Here is an 18,125-nt window from a genome sequence, read left to right as displayed (position 1 = left end):
AGTTAGAGCAGAAAATGTTTGAATATATCTTTATTCATTTAGAAATCATAAAAATCAACATATTATGTCTTAACATACAAAATAATTTTTATGAAAAATAACTAGTTTCCAAAACAGAATCAGCAGCAAAGTTTTAGTGAGAGGAGGGATGAGACTCGTGTCGCTTTCGCATCAGGCTTGGTGCTCAGGGAGACCCGTGTCTGCCGGCGCTGCTCTGCGCGACGCGTGGCTCTGGGGGACACGTGAGGGAAGTGAGGGAAGCGCAGCCCCACACAGACGGGGACGGGGGAGGGACTGTAACAGCCTGTTCAGGTCACCGGACGCTCTTTACCACAACCCTGAAACTCAACACGGGCCTCCCTTTTCCCTGAAGGCTTGTTGCACTGCGGAATCTGAAACCACATGGTGAATTTTTTGTACTTTAAGATCTACTGGTCTGTCTTGCATTTTAAATGGACCTTTCACCCAGGCGTGACTGTGCAACTTCATGCACGGGTCATCTGGAAAATACTGGCTCATTAACGCACGCAGCTCTCGCAAATGCTGTTTATTCTATGTGATCAAAAGCATCGCATTTGTTGACACCAGCACTGACCTCCCCAGAAAAGCCTGTGAATATGGGGAAGCTGTCAGGCTCACAGTGGCAGATACAAGCTTTCGGAAATTCCAACTTCACTTGAAAGCTGAGACTCCATCACTGGCCACGGTGCCGGCTGCTTTCCTTGAAGTGACAGGCTTTCCATTTCGTAGGAAATATCCACAGCTGGCTGATCACTCTCCCCGGTGTTCCATGAAAACAGGCCGCTGGCCCAGCCAGCAACTCAAGGCCGCAGGACTGTGCAGAGGCTCCGTGCTCCGAGAGAAGCAGCACGCCTTCCTCCTCCATCCCGTCGCAGCGTGCAGCGCACTGAGACGTGGTCCTGACATTTAACAGACGGTGGCCCTCACGGCTCCATCAGGGGCTTTTCCTGGAAGGAAAGCGCAGCAGCGAGGAGCACACTGCCTCCGCAGCACAGATGCAGCCGGGGGGCCAGGCCTCGCCCACACGGGCAGCTCTGCTACACGCACCCTACCACCAGGGCAAATGGCACACCCACCAGGGCGGAGCTCCTCCCACACTGTCTGCAAACTGCTCTGCCTGCACGGACGCCCAGAGGCCTCAAGGACACTCCGGAGCTCGGTGGGCAGCCTGATGGCCACTGCTTTTAGGGACTGGAAAGCCAGCTAAGAACCACACAAGAGTTAAGGTGGATTTTAGATCATTTCTGCTATGAAATACAGACCAACCATAAATGCAATTAAAAGCAACTTTCACTTGATTTACCAACGGCCTAAGATAAATGTAAATACACTATAGACATCTGCATGTATCTTGCAAGAAAATTTTTATTTTTACATACTTAACATCCATATTTTTATTTTTCCTGGTAAGTACTAAATTGTGAAGTATCTATTCTGAAAACATCAAATACCACTTCTGCCAAAGGCACCGGTGAGCAGTGACATACAACTGACAGGCTTAAACACCTTAGCTCGGTTCTTAGCTCCATGAGACACTTTACTGAGCCTCTGTGAGGCCTTTCGCACAACTAATAATAAATATCCTTACTGCACTCCCTCAGCCTTCAGAAAATGACCACTGACCACCGAGCCCAATGTACGATGCAGGGAGGGCATGTGACTCTGCCCTAAGGACACTTACTAAGTCTGTGAGGGCTCAAAGGGACCCCGGGACATACTTGGGAGCTGCTGCTTGGCCAGGGCTACGACCAGGCACTAGGGGCCGCAGACTGAGATCTGAGGGAGTCAGCAGGGAACAGAGGCAGGACTGGAGGGGACAGAGGTGCAGGCTTACTGGCCGGGACTCCTGAAAAGTCCACAGCACAAAACAAACTAGCAGAGGTCTGCTCCCAATTATCTGAGGCTAAGAAGACCTGCCAGCTGCTGCAAAGTCCTGGCATGGGGCAGCGGGCCACCAGCCATAAAAGAATTTCAGGGCAAGTGTAAATATGGATGATGTCTTTGGTGACATTCAGTTATTGTTCATTGTTTTAGGTGTGGTTATGTAAAAGAATGTCCTTCCTCCACAACACGAGTGCTCAGGCACCAGGGGTGAAATAAGGTGATTTCTGCAACTGGCTTCTAATACAGAAAGAAAAATCCACACCGCTAAAGCGACATGCCAATGTTAACCCTTGGTAAGCATGGATAAAGGATGTGCACCTGCATATTCATTGTGCTCTTGGGGCAACTTTTCTCTAGACTAAAGCTGGGAGGTGGCAGCACAGAATTTCTGATTCTGTAAAACAAGCTCATGCTGACACCAAGCAGAGCTCAGAGGGCTCCATGTCAGCAGGTGGTGCGCAAGTACAGCCTGTCCTAACTCTATGTACCTGAAAATCTCAAATTATCCCCAAATAAAAGGTTTTAAAATAAGTTAAGCTCTAGAAAAAGCAAAAATAGCAAAACCCTCCAATCGGCTGTGTCCTGGGGCCCAAGCCACCCATACACACTATGTCTTCCCTTCCCTTCTAAACCCCAAACAAAACCAAACTCAGTCAGACAGGAACTCTTCTCTGAGGGTCCAGGCCCCAGCCCCATACACAATCCGACTCCCTCCCAGCACCGGGCCCCCTCTCCATTCACGCCCTGGTGTCTTCCGCCCCTAGCAGCCTTGTTTCAGGCACACCTGAGATCTCGGCTCTCCCCGGCAGGCAAGGTGGCCTACCTGGCTCCAACTAGGCAGCCAGTTCAGCACGGGGCAGCAACTGACCACACTGTAAGGCCAGTGAGGCCCCTTCCCGGCTCCCAGGGGAGAGCAGGCTGGACGGCAGGCTCCCGTCCAGGGTGCCCGCAGGCATGCGCTCTGACTACGGGAGTGACACGCATCCCTCCCAAATCTCTACCTCCCCCTTGAGCTGTCTTTTGTTTTTATGTTGCCTGGTTAGGATTATAAATTCCCTGAACATTTTAGCAATGGAACATTGGGATAGAGGGAGTGTAGGTAACAGCTCCCCACTTGAACAGTCATTAAAATAAGGCCCAATGATGGGGCAGATGCAGGAGCCATTCCAGAGGTTTCTGCCCTGCACAACGGATGTCAGGTGATCCTTCAGAGGCAGAGCCAATAACCAGTGAGAACTGCTTAACATGGTCTGGGAGAGAAAACAGACAAAAGCCTCAGGAGGCCCACTGAGGCTGTGTTGTGGGCCCGGAGGGGCTCGGTGGTACACGCACCCACTGCCACCGCCATCGCGGGGCCAAGGACCCAAGCTCATGGTCTCAGTCCCAGCCTAAGGCATCTTGGCACTGCTTTACTCAGGACCATGATTCCCGATATGTAATGAAAACTTTGTCAGGGAAAACAATACCCAGAAGATTAGAAACTACACTTGGGACCCATAACCTACCGCATTGGACTTAAGACCCATGACAAGTTCACACGATCAACACGTCCGTGTAATGCATGTACCTATAAAAGGCAGCTTGACTTCTTAAAAGCCACATTCACAGTCCAATGTCCTCACCAAACAAGAACGCCTCCCCGCCGGCACGCTAGAAACCAGGAGGCATGTCCGGCTGCAGAGGGCCCAGGACTGCAGGGGGCAAGGGCCTCGCGGCCACTCAGACCTATGCCCACTCCAAGCAGCCTGCACAAAGCCGAACAACCAGCACGGGGCGCTCTGCAGTCTGGGACCCAAACACCCTCCCTCATCACCACCAGCCCCCACGACGTAGGGAATCCTACCAGCAATGGAACCCCAAGACGCCGCTCCCAGAGAGGGTTTGTTCCACCCGAGCACAGCGGCCGGCGAACCGCGCCAGCGTACTGGGGCTCGAGGACGGCAGCGGTGCAGGCGCAGGGAGCCGGCGGCCACACGCAACGGTAACTTCAGGTGAAACTTCAAATCTATTTGCTAACTAAAAAAAGTACTTTGACTAAAGAAACACAATTTGTACACGAATTTATCTGCCTTTCAGAAATGGTTTTTTTCACCTTAGGCCAGTAACTGACTTCCAGGGTGAACAAATTCTAATTCAGTAACCCAAACATTTAGAGAGCATTTTAATTTTTCAAAAAGGGGGGGCGTTCAGCGCGGAACAGCAGACACCCCTCAAAGTAACTTCGCCATCCCGACAGTATCAGGTGCACTGGAGGGCCGTAGGTAAGTCACCCCTCTTTTGATAAGGCTAGCAAATGACACCGTGTAAGGCCACACTCATCTCTGACCCACAATCCTAACACGTTCTAATCTGCACTTACTCTTGCAACTAATGATCTGGGCCGACTTTAAAAATAGCCAGGCATTCTGCCCCCGGCTGCTGACACTGTCACCTCCATTCCTCCCCCAGACAGAATGGCAGAAGGAAATGGTTACTCAAGTGATTTTTGTCAATGAAAATTTGCAGACTTTTGACTACTAAGCTTGTAGTCTGCAAGGAGTGTGTTGCCTCACTTGTGATTCTGTGGGTCGGGGCTAATATTCTTGGGGAAAAATACATCCATCCAGTTCATTTAGGACTCCCTGTTTCTTCTGCCATAAAAGACATTATTGGGATAATTAGTAAAACCCAACTTAGCTCTGTTGCTTAGATAGTAGAGCTGCATTAATAATAAACTCCCTATTTAGTAATTATACTGTGGTTATATAAGAGGCTGTCCTTGTTTTTAGGAAATAGGCACTTAAGTATTTAAGGTAAAGGGACATATCCTAAACCCTTAGGTGGGAAAAATAAACACACACTCAGGAGTTGAAGAGAGGATAAAGCAAATATAAATAAATGATAGCATCTGAGAATCTAGAAGACCGTACGTACCATAATTCTTTGTACTACTTCTGCAACTTCTAAGCCTGAAAAACACCAACTCCTACGAAGAGATGTTGAGGCTTTAGCTCCAAAGAACGGTGAGGGCATGGACAGGGGCATGTACATTTGGAAGTGACTCCGCCCATGATAACTATTCTTCAGGACGGCTGCCACTGACATTTTCTTTCAAAGCAGGTTTTCCCAAAGGAAACTAAAAGTTTCTGACATATACACTCTGCACTTTCCTGGGTAAATGAGACAAGTTCAGCGGATTCCTTCAGAGGACCTCAAACTCCCAATGTGGGCAGCCGAGAGGACCGCTGAGGGCCACCAGCAGCACGATCCATGCATGTGGTGACCTGAACAGTGCTGGCACCAGCTCTGTGCCCCTCGCTGCCATCTCACTGCTGCTGAACCCCAACCCTGATTTCCTTCTCCCACTTGCGTTCCCTGCTGTCTAGAGTTTGGGATTCACAAACTACCACCAGGGGGCTAAGTCCAGCCAGCTGTGTTTTTTGAAGACAGCCCCGTCCACTCCACCTTCCCCGCCACAAGGGCGGAGTTAAGCAGCTGTGAGAGAGATCCCCAAATCCAAAGGTATTCACTTATCGGCCCTTTAAGGAAAAAGTTTCTGCCCTGGAGCTCCCAAGTGTTTAGCGACACTGATGGCATCTTCAGAATCTTAAAACAGCCTCAGGACTGAGGGATAAAGGAATCAGGCACTATTACGGAGAACAGTAATCTCGACCCACCAAGAGCGGTGCCACACCGCTACCAGATGGTTCGCCTGCCCCCAGGACTGGCCGGCTCTTGTTGCTCACCTCCTGTCAGCTTCAACGAGGATTCCCATTCAGGTCATGGAGGAGCCACAGAAATCCCAGTGGGGCAAAGCAGGCTCACTGAGCTACGTGATGCCCAAGAGAGCCAACGGGCAAGCTGGACGGCACTCTTTAGCAAAGCTATGCTTGGAGGGCAGCCCAGGCAGCACCCCTTCAGCTTCCTCTCTCCTCCCCGACATGGCATGATTGCATTTTATACAAATTCAAAGACACATAATAAACATTAAACCCTCACTTTACAAAAAAAGTGTGAAATCAGTTGAATCCCACAAATCTTAAAAATCTGTTTCAGAACAAGACCTATTAACTGCGAACTGTTTGCCCACTGACAGCTGCAGCCACTTTGTCTGGTAACCAGGACACCCAGCCTCCTTTGTCGGATTCAACCTGAAGCACGGGAGGTGTGAGTTCCTGGACGTCTTCAGGAAGCATTCCCACCATAAATCGCAGCACTTTGTCCCGCGCTTCGCCCCCAGCCATGAGTTCACAGGATAGCGTGGCAGCGGACGGCCCACCCTGCCACCCACCCGCCCGCAGGATCGCAGGGCTGCACGTCCCGGTGACAGCAGGGGCCACAGCTGGTAAGATTAAGGCGCCCAGGGCTCCTGCCACACCAAGGGTCACACAGTTCATGCCAACAAGGAAATGCCGGCGGCACATACACCAAGTTTTCAGTGCCAGTTTTATGTAAACCCATTTCCACTTCAGAAAGTTAAACTTTGAAGTTACTTGATGGTTTTGCACCTTAAGAGGAAAAATCACTAGAGACCACAGCAGTAGTTTTTTAAGCATAGATGTAAATCTTTATTACTGAAAGGTTTGTTGGGGTGGGGTTCTGCCGAGGCCGCCCCAGGTCTGCTTCGAGCGCCCCCACCGGCTCAGCCAGGCCTCCAGGCCTTCCCAGCCCCTCTGCCCCGCTCCCTCGCATGCTCAGTGCCCGACCCGCTCTGACTTCCGAACAGGCCGAGGGACACAGCAGCCGACCTCCACACACGCATCCGTCCCTATCTGCCTGCTCAGCGGCTTCGTTAACACCCGCTCTCACTTCCCTGCCCTTCTGGATATTCCCCCCTCAGGAGCTCGTGGGTTACCCGTCTGGGCAGCAGCTACTGTCCGTGGCCACCGAACCCTCCCCACTCTGACGTTCCTTAGGTCAGAGTGACCTTACTGTCCACCCACCGCGGCAGCAGCCAGTCCAAAACATTTGACCGTGGCTACAAGTGGAAGGTGCAGAGAAGGTAATTCCTAAGAGCTTCCACGTGACTACGTGGTATTTCAGGCCAACTAGCTACTTGCGCTCAAGAAGTTAGTGTTTCCACCACATTTTGACTCGGGGACGCCCACAGGTTTTGGGCAACGGGGAGGCCCTGGGTGCCAACTGCAGCCCAGCTCCCTCGCCCCTTGCCGAGGAGTCTACATGAGGCCCCAGCGCAGCACCCGGAGACAGACACTGCCTCTCCTGAGGGGAGCCAGGCACAGCCCCGGGCAATGGGCACAGGCACGAAAATGAAGCTGATTAGCCAGAGCTCTCGTTTTTAACTGGTTTCACCACCGGCACAGGACAGAAGCGGGAAACCTAAGGGTTAAGTATTAACACGACTCTGAAAGGTGGGGAAGGCTGCTCCGATCCTGCTGTCAGGTGGTCCTTATGAAAATGATTGTAGCTTTTAAGAGCAAATCGCAGCTGTGCGATCTCAGTACTCACTCTGGAATTCCCAATGCCTCCCCACACCCCACAAAAACGGGCATTTCCAAGTGGCTCAGCACTTCCAATGGACGACGCGTTACGTGGGTTTTATAGTCACTGTGTATACGTGAAGTCAGAGAACACAATAATGATCTTTATTTACCTCTGATACAGGGAAGACTTTTTAAGCTTTCACCTGAGATGTTCTCATTGAGAACCATACCACCTATTTTCCCCCAGAAACTTTTGCTTCAAGTGAGAAAAAGTTTGCATTTCCCAGATCCAAACAGCCAGTGTGGTACATGGGCTTCAGGCCGTCGTCGTCGTGTGATGTACTGAACCGTACAGCTGAGGCTTCCAGGCTTCCCACAGTGCGAGTGGGTAAGGACCGACTGAGGATCCGGGGCTCTCCCGGGTGTTCGCAGTAAACCGTGCGCGCAAACTCCCCTGCAGCCTGCACCCAGGGCCCACCGGCCCAGCCACCGAACAAGGCTTGATTCTCATTCTCTAGGCGACCACCTAGCACACCAAGTACTTGGGTGGCATCAAAGAGCATAAGCCACACCTGGCAACCCTTTAAATGGAAACGGAGTCAGTCTTTCCCTGTCTTTGAAAACCTGGACACTTTAAAGGAGCACTAGTTAGGAGGCTGGTGGAGGCCTCTCGACTTTGGGTTTGCTCAGGATCTGCCTGTGGCTGAGTCTCGGGGTTTCTTACCGGGGTGCATGACATCATTATGTCTCACTGCTGGTGAGGTCAAGGTGCCATCTGCCAGGTTTCTCCACTGTGAGTTACTATTTTCCCTTTTGTGATTTATAAATTACCTTGGGGGAGATACTTTGGGGCTATGAATTATCACAGACCGGAGGAGACTTGAGATGCAACAACTAAATGTAGAGTAAGATGTTGGATTAGATCTTGAAACAGAAACAGGACATTAGTGGAAAATGGATGGAGTTTAGTAAGGTCTGTAAGTCAGTTAACAGCACTGTGCAATGTTAACTTTCTGATTTTATCAAGAGATTTAATTATGTAAGATGTCAGCATTAGTGAAAGTGGGTGAAGGGACCGGAGAAGCTCTCTATTTCTGCAACTTTTCTTTAGATCTAAAATTAGTTCAGAACTAAAAGTTCACAAAGCTGCAGCGTTTAAGGCCATTCACCTTGGCAGGGCCTGAGAGCCTTCATGCCTCTCAGATGCCCAGCGATGGCAATGCTGCTGTGCCTAGGCCACTTCACCAGCAAGGCCCTGACACACGGCTGACACATTTCGCTGTGCACAACTTTCGAAGGACAAGCGACTAACATGCATCCAGGTCACACTTAAAGTGCAGTATATCACCGCTTAACCCGAGGCAGTCCGTGAACGCTGGCACACTGAACGGCCACCTTAACGCCGACTCGGTGAGAGGCCGACTGAAGAGGGAAACCACCATCTTTGCTCCCACACACCTGTGGCCAGCCTTCCCCAGTGGGGTCTTCCCACACATCCCAGCCGGGACAGCACCCAAGCGTAGGCGGTGTGAGGATGGGTGGCATCCATCACCAAGGCCGCCAGGAGGCCGAACAGCATGGTGATGGGAAGGCGCTCCTCCGTGTTCACCCGACCTGGCCACACAGGTGACCTCAGCTCATCCCACTAAAACGCCTTTTAGCAGCGTACTGACAGCCCATAAGAAAAGGGAGAGAGCAGGCGAGTGCCTTCAGGACTTCCTGGCAGCCCAGGAGGACCCACTGCGGGTGCTGTGGCAGCAATCTGGAGCAGAGGCGCCAGGAGGACCTAGAGGCCCCCAGGCCTGCAGTGGGCCTGGACCCAAAACCAAGGGGCGCAGCAGAGGGCGAGGGCTCCACCTGCCCATGGAGTCGGGTGCATGCACTGAAGAGCTGTACCCGGGCTCCCCCTGGCATGGGGGGCAGCCCCCCACCAAAGGGGTCTTCCCTAAACTGAAAGGCACCAGGAATATCTCTGTGATCTGGCACTCAAGGCCCCGCAAGGTAACAAGGCCCCAATCACCCAAAAAGGGAAACCCGCCTGTGTTCTGATCCAGCCCCACAGACTCAGCTTGCTGCCTGCTTCCTCTCGTCTTAGACAATAATTAACAGTATTTGAGGAGTACTTGCCACACAAAGCAAGAAACCAACATCTTTAAAACGATGACAGTGACAGAAGGAAAAAAACCAGAACAAAAAAGAACTGAAAAAGTCCTTCTCCCTCCTCAGAGTCAAGGAAAAAGGCAACCATAAAACAAGCTGCTACCGGGAAGGCACAGAACAAATCAGCTCTTGAAATTAAAATCCGACTGTGGAAATAAAAACTTTTAAATAGGACTGGAAAATAAATTGAAGTCCTCTCCCAGAAATGAGATGAAAACGACACGGGAAGAGGATAAAGAACAGAGAGATCCCAGGGTAACCCCCTTGAATCGAGACGTCCTTCATCAAACTAACTGCCACTCCTAACAGAGAAGAGCAACAGCAGGGCCGAAGAAATTCTCAAATAAATGGCAGAAGAGGATTTCCCAGAACGGAAGGCTGAGTCTTGGGGGCCACAAAGCATTCGGAGTGCGACTGCACATCCTCTGGCACTCCGGGCAGGGTCCTAACACTGAGGAGGACCCTAACTTACCCAAACGGATCAAGGCTACTTGGCAGAAGGCTGTCCCTGGGACGGAGAGAGCCGAGATGAAAACGGCGTGTCCCCAACAAAGTCGCCAGTGTCATAGGGGAAACACCAGGCCGGCACCTGGGCCCACCTCCGCAGCAGGTCCAGCTCAGAGAAAGGCCAGAGGGCCTGGACACCACCCTTGGTAAGTAATCTAAACCGACGCAGAGCCGGTGAGAGCAGAAAATGCAAGGAGACCAATTCAAACAGCAGTAAAAAACAAAGAGCTGCAGATGACTTGGAACGTACTGGCTGTGACGCTCACAGAACCTGCAGGTAAGAGCAGTTAAGGGGCAGGAACTCGGGGAAGCCAGCGGCGGGATGCCCGCAGGGATAGCCCTTCCCACCCGACCACAAAGCCTAAGAGTGGGTGAGGCTGCCCCCCACCCCACCCGCAGCCTGTCACCTAAGACGCGGGGCCACCCGACCGCGGCCCGGGAGACGCGCTTCCCGGACACGTCACCGTGCTCTGCCCTCTGGTGAAAATACTCAATGCGCGTTACTCCTTAAGAACACGGCCTTCGGGCAGCTCGAGTTCGCACCCTGGGCACGGCTGTCACCTCCACTCTGCAAGGGGCAGCCGCCACCTCCCTGGGTCCCTGCGAGGCACTGGGAACGACTGGCGGCCACGGCACGGAAGCCGCAAATGGCAGCGCTTTTTCAAAAATTGGACCCAACCTCGAAGGAACACCTGCGAGCCGAACAGAGGGCCGACGGGCAGCTCGGGGTTGCCTGGCACCCGGGGTCCCGGCACCCAGGGCTGCCTGGGGCTGAACGCCAAGGGGGCCGCTCCGCTCTCCGACTCCGTCCCGTCGCCGGGCCCACCGGGCCGCCCCCGGGGCCGGCGCCGTCGGCCTCGCAGCGCCCCCCGCCGCCCGGGGCTGCCTCCCTCGCGCCCGGCCACGGCTCCGCCGGGACGGCGCCGGCCCGCCGCGGCCCCGGCCCCTCGGCTCCGCGACTGCCGGCTCGCAGGGCGTTTCCGGTGCGGGAGAGCGCGGCGCGCCTCACGGGCGGTCGGAGCGCGGCCCCGGGACGCAGAGGGGGCGGCGGCGGAGGGGCGGCCGGGGCCCAAGCGCGCCGAGGGGCGCGAGGGCGGCGGGCCGTTGGCGGCCGGAGGAGGGCGCAGGGAGGAGGCAGGAGGGGAGATCTCGCTCTCGCTCTCGCTCTCGCCCCGCGGGAAGGGGGAGGTGGAGACGCGACCGGCTGCGGGAGCTGCAATTACCGTGTGGGCTGCGGAATTCTCGTGGTGTTTGTCGGGGAGATGCGATAATGGCGTCCGTCCTCGCGAGAGAAGCCGCCGCTCTGCGCAGGCGCCGCGAGTCGCTCCCCGCGGCCCTCCGTCCTGCGACGTCTGCGCACGCTCTCTGGGCGGGGAGCACCGGGCGCAAGGGCGGGGCGAGAGGACGGGGCCCGCCGTTCGGGGCCTCCCGCGCGCGCTTTCGCCTGCGCCGATGCTCGCCGAGCATGCGCACGGGTCCTCCTTCCTCGCCACAGTTTGGGCCCCCCAGGGTTTTCATCTTCCGGTCGTGCGCTCTCTCCCCTCGCCCGCCCGTGAGAAGTCTCGTCGGTGGGCCGTGGGAGCAGTCCGAGCTCTCTTTGAGGCTGAATGAGTAGAAATGAGCTTTTCCCGACGACTACATTTCCCGGAGGGTCCTGCGCGAGCCGGGAGCAGTGTACTCTGGGACTCGTAGTCTCAGCGCCCGCGCTGTGCCTGCCGGGACTTGCAGTCTCCGCGGACTCCGGGCGCCCGCGCGCCCGCCGCGTGGGCCGCTGGGACTTGTAGTTAAGCGGAGCCGCTGTGCTCGCCGCCCCGGCACCGCCGGCTGTCACCGTACAGGTGCTCGCGCGCATTGCGTATGATGTGCGCGGCGCGTGGAGTGGCTAGGCTATAGTTTCTGTATGTCCGACATATGGACTGTGTGAACTGTATACGTAGGCCCAGAAACACGGTGTGAATGTGGGTGCATTCTGCTCATGTGACTACATGCGCCTTTGTGGGTTCTCGCAGGAGAAAATCCCCGAACTACAGGCTTTCCCAGGAGTGTTACGGAAGCTTCCTGGTATCACCACGGCTTTTCCTGTGTGCTGGGGTTGCCATCTGGATACTCGCCTCTATTTTCTGAGTTGCCTACAACGAGCAAGGATCCCTTTGATCATCCAAACATAAAGCAATGAAACTGTTTTCATGGGAGAAAACATGCTTTCCTGTAAGTTTCCTGCTCACTTGCCTTTTGCCAATAATAAAAACCTGGGCACCAAAAAACTAAAAGTAGAAATGCCATTTGACCCAGGTATTCCACTCTTAGGAATTTACCCAAAGAAAAGAAGATCCCAGATTCAAAGACAGATGCACCCCTATGTTTATTGCAGCACTATTTACAATAGCCATGACATGGAAGCAACCTAAGTGTCCATCAGTATGAATGGATAAGGAAGATGTGGTATATATACACAATGGAATATTATTCAGCCATAAGAAGAAAAAAAATCCTACCATTTGCAAAAACGTGGATGGAGCTAGAGGGTATTATGCTCAGTGAAATAAGCCAGGTGGAGAGACAAGTACCAAATGATTTCCCTCATCTGTGGAGCATAATAACAAAGCAAAACTGAAGGAACATAACAGCAGCAGATTCACAGACTCCAAGAAGGGACTAGTGGTTACCAAAGGGGTGGGGGGGATGGAGGGAGAAGGGGATTGAGGGGCATCATGATTAACACACATAATGTAGGGGAGGGTGCACGGGGAAGGCAGGTGATGACTCTATAGCAACTTACTACACTGGTGGACAGTGACTGCAATGGGGTATATGGGGGGACTTGATAATACTGGTGAATGTAATGACCACAGTGTTGCTCATATGAGACCTTAAGATTGTATATCAATGATACCTAAAAAAAAAACCTGCACAGTTACCTGGTGTTCGACCTTGGGCAACCTTGTTAAGGTAATCTCTTCCAGAATTAACACATGGGGGTTCTACTGAGGCTGGTCACCCAGCTCCCTTGCAAGAAAAGTACCTTAAAGAACTTCCTAAGGAGAACCACGGAAGGTCAGCTCTAGAAAAGATACTGATACTGAAATGAGATCTCTCCTACCTAGAGCAAGGTCACGCAGCTGGAAAGAGGCAAAAGCGGGGCTTGGAATCCAGAATACCTGGATCTAGAGCCCAGAGTCCACTGTAGATCGAATGAGAGCTCCTGTGGCCAGGGTTCTCACCTGGCCCTGGCTGACTAGCTCACTGCACACCTGTGGGCAATGCATGGCTGTTGACTCTATATAAAGAGCTCCGCCCAGTGCTCTGAGTGTGACACGGTGGCAGGGCTGCAAGACTGCAGGACAGCAGAGCAGAGGCTGGAGTGGTGGCAGCGCCGAGGACAGAGGCCCAGAGGATGGCTGTGCAGGATGGCTGTGCAGAGAGGCCTAGAGGATGGCTGTGCGGACAGAGAGGCCCAGAGGCAGAGACTGGCCTGCTGCCTGCAGACTCGCTCTGAGTGAATGAGAGTTTAGTGATTAATCTACCACCGTGGAAATAAAGTTGGGTATAACCGTTTCACCCCAAAGAGCACTCTGCTGTCAATGTTCTTTGGTCAAATTGAATCCATAGCGAACTTGCCCGGGGCTGAAACCCATTGGCAAGACATCCACTCACCTTGTCGAAAAGGGGGGAACCTAACCACAACATTCCAGAGAGAGAGAAGGTGTGGGGCAAAAAAATTCTAGAGAGTGGTGCCTCCTGTGCCCGTCCGCCTCAGTCACAGCCAAATCTGAATACCTGAGTACGTAAGAATTCTTAACATGGGTACGTGAATATATGACTAGAAAGCAGATAACATAGGGTCCTATTTTTCATATAATTTCAAAGTACCACAAAGTCCTCACCTGTCGCCCCCTTTCAGGTGTGGGGTTGCCAGCTGCTTCCTGCCCAAGCCTCGCACACTGCTTGGCTCCCCCACTGCTAAGTCACGGTGGGCAATGAAGCCAGTCAGCGTTACAACTGTGCTTACGCTCAAGTCATTGATCTCTCTTTTTTATTATTATATATTATTTTTGCTGTTTGTCTTGCCTGAAGGTTTCAGCCCTGGACAAGTTCAGGATTCAGTGAGACTGAGGAAAAACAATGAAACATTCTCGGGGTGAAAGGCTTATACCGGGCTTTGTTCTCCCAGCAATAAGTCTGCACCCAGCACTCTGTAGGTCTGTAATCGCCTTCGTCTCTGCCTCCGCCCAGAGCACTGAGCAGAGCTCTTCATGTGGTGACTCAGTCACTAATAGCTGATTGCCTGTGGGTTTGAAAGCAGTAGCCTAGCACGACCCCTTGTCATCAGGTCGTTTAGGGTCAGGTAAGGATCCTGGCCATAGGAACTTCCATTTTCCCCACACTGTTTCAGGTTTACTTATTTTCATTTTGCTGCCCGGGAAGTCCAAATACAGGAAGGTGATGTTCAATACTGACATCTAGCTGATTAACCACGGTTTTAAAAAATTAAATAGCTAGAAATTGGCAGACAGCTGTCTACCAGTGAAGGTCACTTCCCTACCAGAGAGGGCCCTTCTCTTTGCCAATCAATTCATACAGTGATCCAATCCAAGTTCTGGAGTTAATGAGGTAGAAGTCACATTCGTGGGGACTTTATAGGAAGATAGGGAGGTACACTCTGGCCTGGACCTCTTAGATGTGCGTAACATCTCTGACAGTAAATGTAACATCTCTGACACCAAATGCAATGGTGTGGTTTTTTCCTACTTTTATGTATAACAGTAGCAATATTACACACAGCAGTAACAGTCCTGTAGCTTCCTTCGGGTTCCCAGACCCAATCCTAATGTATGTAAATATCTGGGAGGGGGTTCTTCCCACACATACTTACACCCCAGCGGGGTGTTGGAGAACCCAACTCAGTTCTGAGGCTCTCTGCCCAGAGACAGCAGCAGATTCCCCAGGTTAAAGGCCCCGTCCTACAAGACCGCCCCCCAACGCCCACTCCAGACGCCTGTCGCACAAGCCCCAGGCAGCTCCCTGCGCTTCTGACCGACCTCCCCCTTAGGTCCGCTTAATTTGCTAGAGCGGCTCACAGAACTCAGGAAAACACTTACAGTCACCAGTTTAATAAAGGATACAAGTGAACAGCCAGGCGAAGAGGGGTACAGGGCAGGGTCCCGCCGAGCAGAGGGGCCAGAACAGAGGGTGAGCAACTCTTCTCGGAGGGTTTTGGGAGGACTTCATTGTAGAGTGATGACTGACTAAATCACTGGCCATTGGCCGATTCAACCTCCAGGCAAAGTCTCCCATTAAGGTGACAAACACCCGTTTCACCTGTAAGACTGCAGTGCCTGCAGGAGCTGTGGGTGAAGACCAGTGTACCCGGGAAAGATGTGTGTGGTCGCTTCCTCAAGATCACGCAGCGCCCACTGCGGGTGCTCCCTGGGACCCTTCAGAAGGATCCTGTTCCTGAAGATGTCACTAGGTGGAGAAAAGGGAATTATTCATGAAGCCCTCAGGTGCCCAGAAAAGCACAACTGTCCCTGTAGCAGGACGTGCAGGAAGAGAACGTGTTTCTCTTGGGAGCGCTGGCAGCCTTGACCCGTCGGTTTTCATCTGACTTGGGACATGGTGCAACTAAGCCAGGCGGGTAATAAGCAAACAGCACTGCTCGGTTTTAACGTCTGTATAAACAAAAAGTCTCCAGTACAAAGCAGAGCCCTTCAGGCTCGTTAGGTCAGGGAAACAGGTTTACAAATCCATTGAATCAATAAAGGTTCATGCCAAAAATGTGCTATAAAAAATCCAGGTGATACAAAGAGAAGCAAAAGAAATTACTGTGAACGAAACTCATGTAGAAACTTCCACATTTTTTTAAGTGTTTTCAAGATTTTTGTCCAATGGGAATTTTTCCTGTTTTTATTTTTCAACTAGAATAGACCTTTTGGACCCTGTGTGCATCATTTTGGGATCTTAAAGCACTTTGGAGAACATTTGGTTGCACTTAGGAATAAATTTGGATTCCTAATGTAACAGAATAAAGCCCTATTCAAAAAGAGAGATGCTGAGACACTGACAGAACTCACAGAACAGTGGCCTTCAGATTTCTTTGGTCACACACTCATTTCAGTAAAAAGCTTTTGAGCGTGCCCCCCAGCACATTTACGTGTAAATTAGGTGTATTTATGTGTAAATTATATCTGTGTATTAGGCACTGCGAAACATAGGGAAAATAGAAGCTATAACAGCAAAGAGAAGAAATAACGATAGAAATTCCTTCCTTTTCTTTCTGCATTTCGAAGGACTGTGTGATTGGTTCGTGTGACCGGGAAGGCTCAGCGAATCCAAGCTCTGCTGGGGTGGAGACTCGGGGGGCAGCGGCAGAGTCCAAGGGCAGACCGCCGGCAGAGCTCCTTGCTGCTCCGGGGAGCTCAGTCTCGTGCTAGTCACGCCTTCAGCTGATTGGATGAGGCCCACCCACGTTATGCGGGTCATCAGCGTTATCAAAAGTCCACTGATGTAAGTGGAAATTGCTTCCAAAAAACATCTACAGCAAAACATCCAGAATAGTGTTCAACCAAATATCTGGGCACCGTAGCTCAGCCAAAGTAACACAAAATTACCCCTCACCATTCCACATGAGAAATTTTCTATTCCAGCAGATAAGTACAGATCAAATGACACACCCCGACTGGTGTTTTATGTGCAAAGGAAATACTAAGAAATTAGAAGGTGTTGGGCTGGATAAACATGCGGCTCTTTGGCTCAGAATATAAGGTGAGAGAGGGTAGAGCTTGATACCATCTCTCGGGAGAGTCCTTTGGTGCAGACCCAATGCTTCGGTGCGTATATCCTTTGCCCAATAAATGCAAGCCTAGGAATTCTTTTCAAAGATGCTCAGTACAGTGTTATTGGCTGTGTGTACAAATATGTGTGGGTGTGTGATGCTCTACATGCATTTATAGGCTAATATGTCATAGAAGTTTCCAGAAAAAGCCATAAGAAACTATCAGCAGTTCACTCTGGGAAAGTTAGAGATTTTTACTTTTCACCTTTGAACTGCTTGAAATTTTTTCCATAACACTCCTGCCCGTATTAGTTTTTTTTTTCCTAATGACAGGATGTTAGTCTTTACTACAATGGCAGCGGAGATGGCACAGGAGTCAGCCAAGGGTTGCCGGATGAGCAGAGTGGGTGCCCCAATGCCGGGAAGCCTGCACCCATCCAGAACTCAGCCAGGGTTCATAATGTGGTGCCTGGCACATTGTGGTGGAAGTGGCACCATTCTGGGAGCTTTGCTTGTATCAATCCATTAAATCCTTAGAGCAACTGACTTAGTGCTATTCTTTCCCCACTTTACAGATGAGGAGACTGAGGCACAATGAGCAAGTGAAGGTAGCAAGCCGCCCAAAGGTATGCAGCTTTCTGAAATGACTCGGTGGGAAGAAAAGCATATATATTCCAGAGTTGGCGTTTGGTGCTCACAAGCGACCAGGCTCGCAGCCCATCCGAGATTCGGACGGCCATTCCGAGAGCGAATCCGTGCACACAGCCAGCTGGGCTCTGCGGTTCTTGGGGGCCCCCAGGACGACCCGACGTGCAGGTCTGTGGGGTTTGCCAGATCTAAGGTTCTGGAATTCATGGTAAGTCATGACATCCCTGCCCCCTCGAGGTTTAAGAATTTAAACCCCCCAAGAAAAGTTACGAATTATTCCACATGAACCCTGTGCTCTCCATTCCACAGGTAAAAGGTGTCCAGGGAAAGTAGGGTATTTTGTTATCAGGCATCTGCAAGTATCACAAGTTGTGTGGTCACAGTGACCATGTAACTTACTGCTCCAAACGCGGACGCTTTTGTGCATGAAAGTTGCACCATTAATATCTACGCTGAGACAAGAACCATGACCTGGAGTGTCCTGCCCAGCCATCTTACTTCAGGCAGAACGAATTTGCATCAAATCGTGTCTATTTCGCGGCAAATGGGGACTGGCTTCCTTTGCAGGAGCCCGAGGGAAGCAAGGACCACCTGCCCCCCTGCTCCAGCCACGCCCAGCCCCTACTGATTCCCACCCCTGTGCTTCCAAACCAGCTGGTCCCTATCCACACTTAGCGGGACTTCGTGCTTGGCCCAGGCCCACAGCCACA

At 51.9% G+C, this 18,125-nt stretch overlaps 1 protein-coding gene across 3 annotated transcripts in view; it reads right to left on the bottom strand.

Annotated features, from left to right (window-relative positions):
- Positions 1-11,609, bottom strand: part of BANP (BTG3 associated nuclear protein) — a 98,844-nt gene extending 87,235 nt beyond the window's left edge. The window contains exon 1 of one of the 3 annotated variants that reach the window (XM_036924209.2): positions 11,219-11,609. In XM_036924209.2, coding sequence (XP_036780104.2) covers positions 11,219-11,513 — 295 coding nt within the window. In that variant the 5' untranslated portion in view covers positions 11,514-11,609. The remainder of the gene's footprint in view (positions 1-11,218) is intronic. The other 2 variants (XM_036924207.2, XM_036924208.2) reach the window with 2 other exon arrangements.
- Between the last annotated feature and the right edge of the window lie 6,516 nt (positions 11,610-18,125).

Source organism: Manis pentadactyla, chromosome 15 (assembly GCF_030020395.1).
Source record: "Manis pentadactyla isolate mManPen7 chromosome 15, mManPen7.hap1, whole genome shotgun sequence".
NCBI classification, from domain to species: domain Eukaryota; kingdom Metazoa; phylum Chordata; class Mammalia; order Pholidota; family Manidae; genus Manis; species Manis pentadactyla.
The sequence above is the reverse complement of the archived record's forward strand: the minus strand, read 5'-3'. Positions and strand labels throughout refer to the sequence as shown.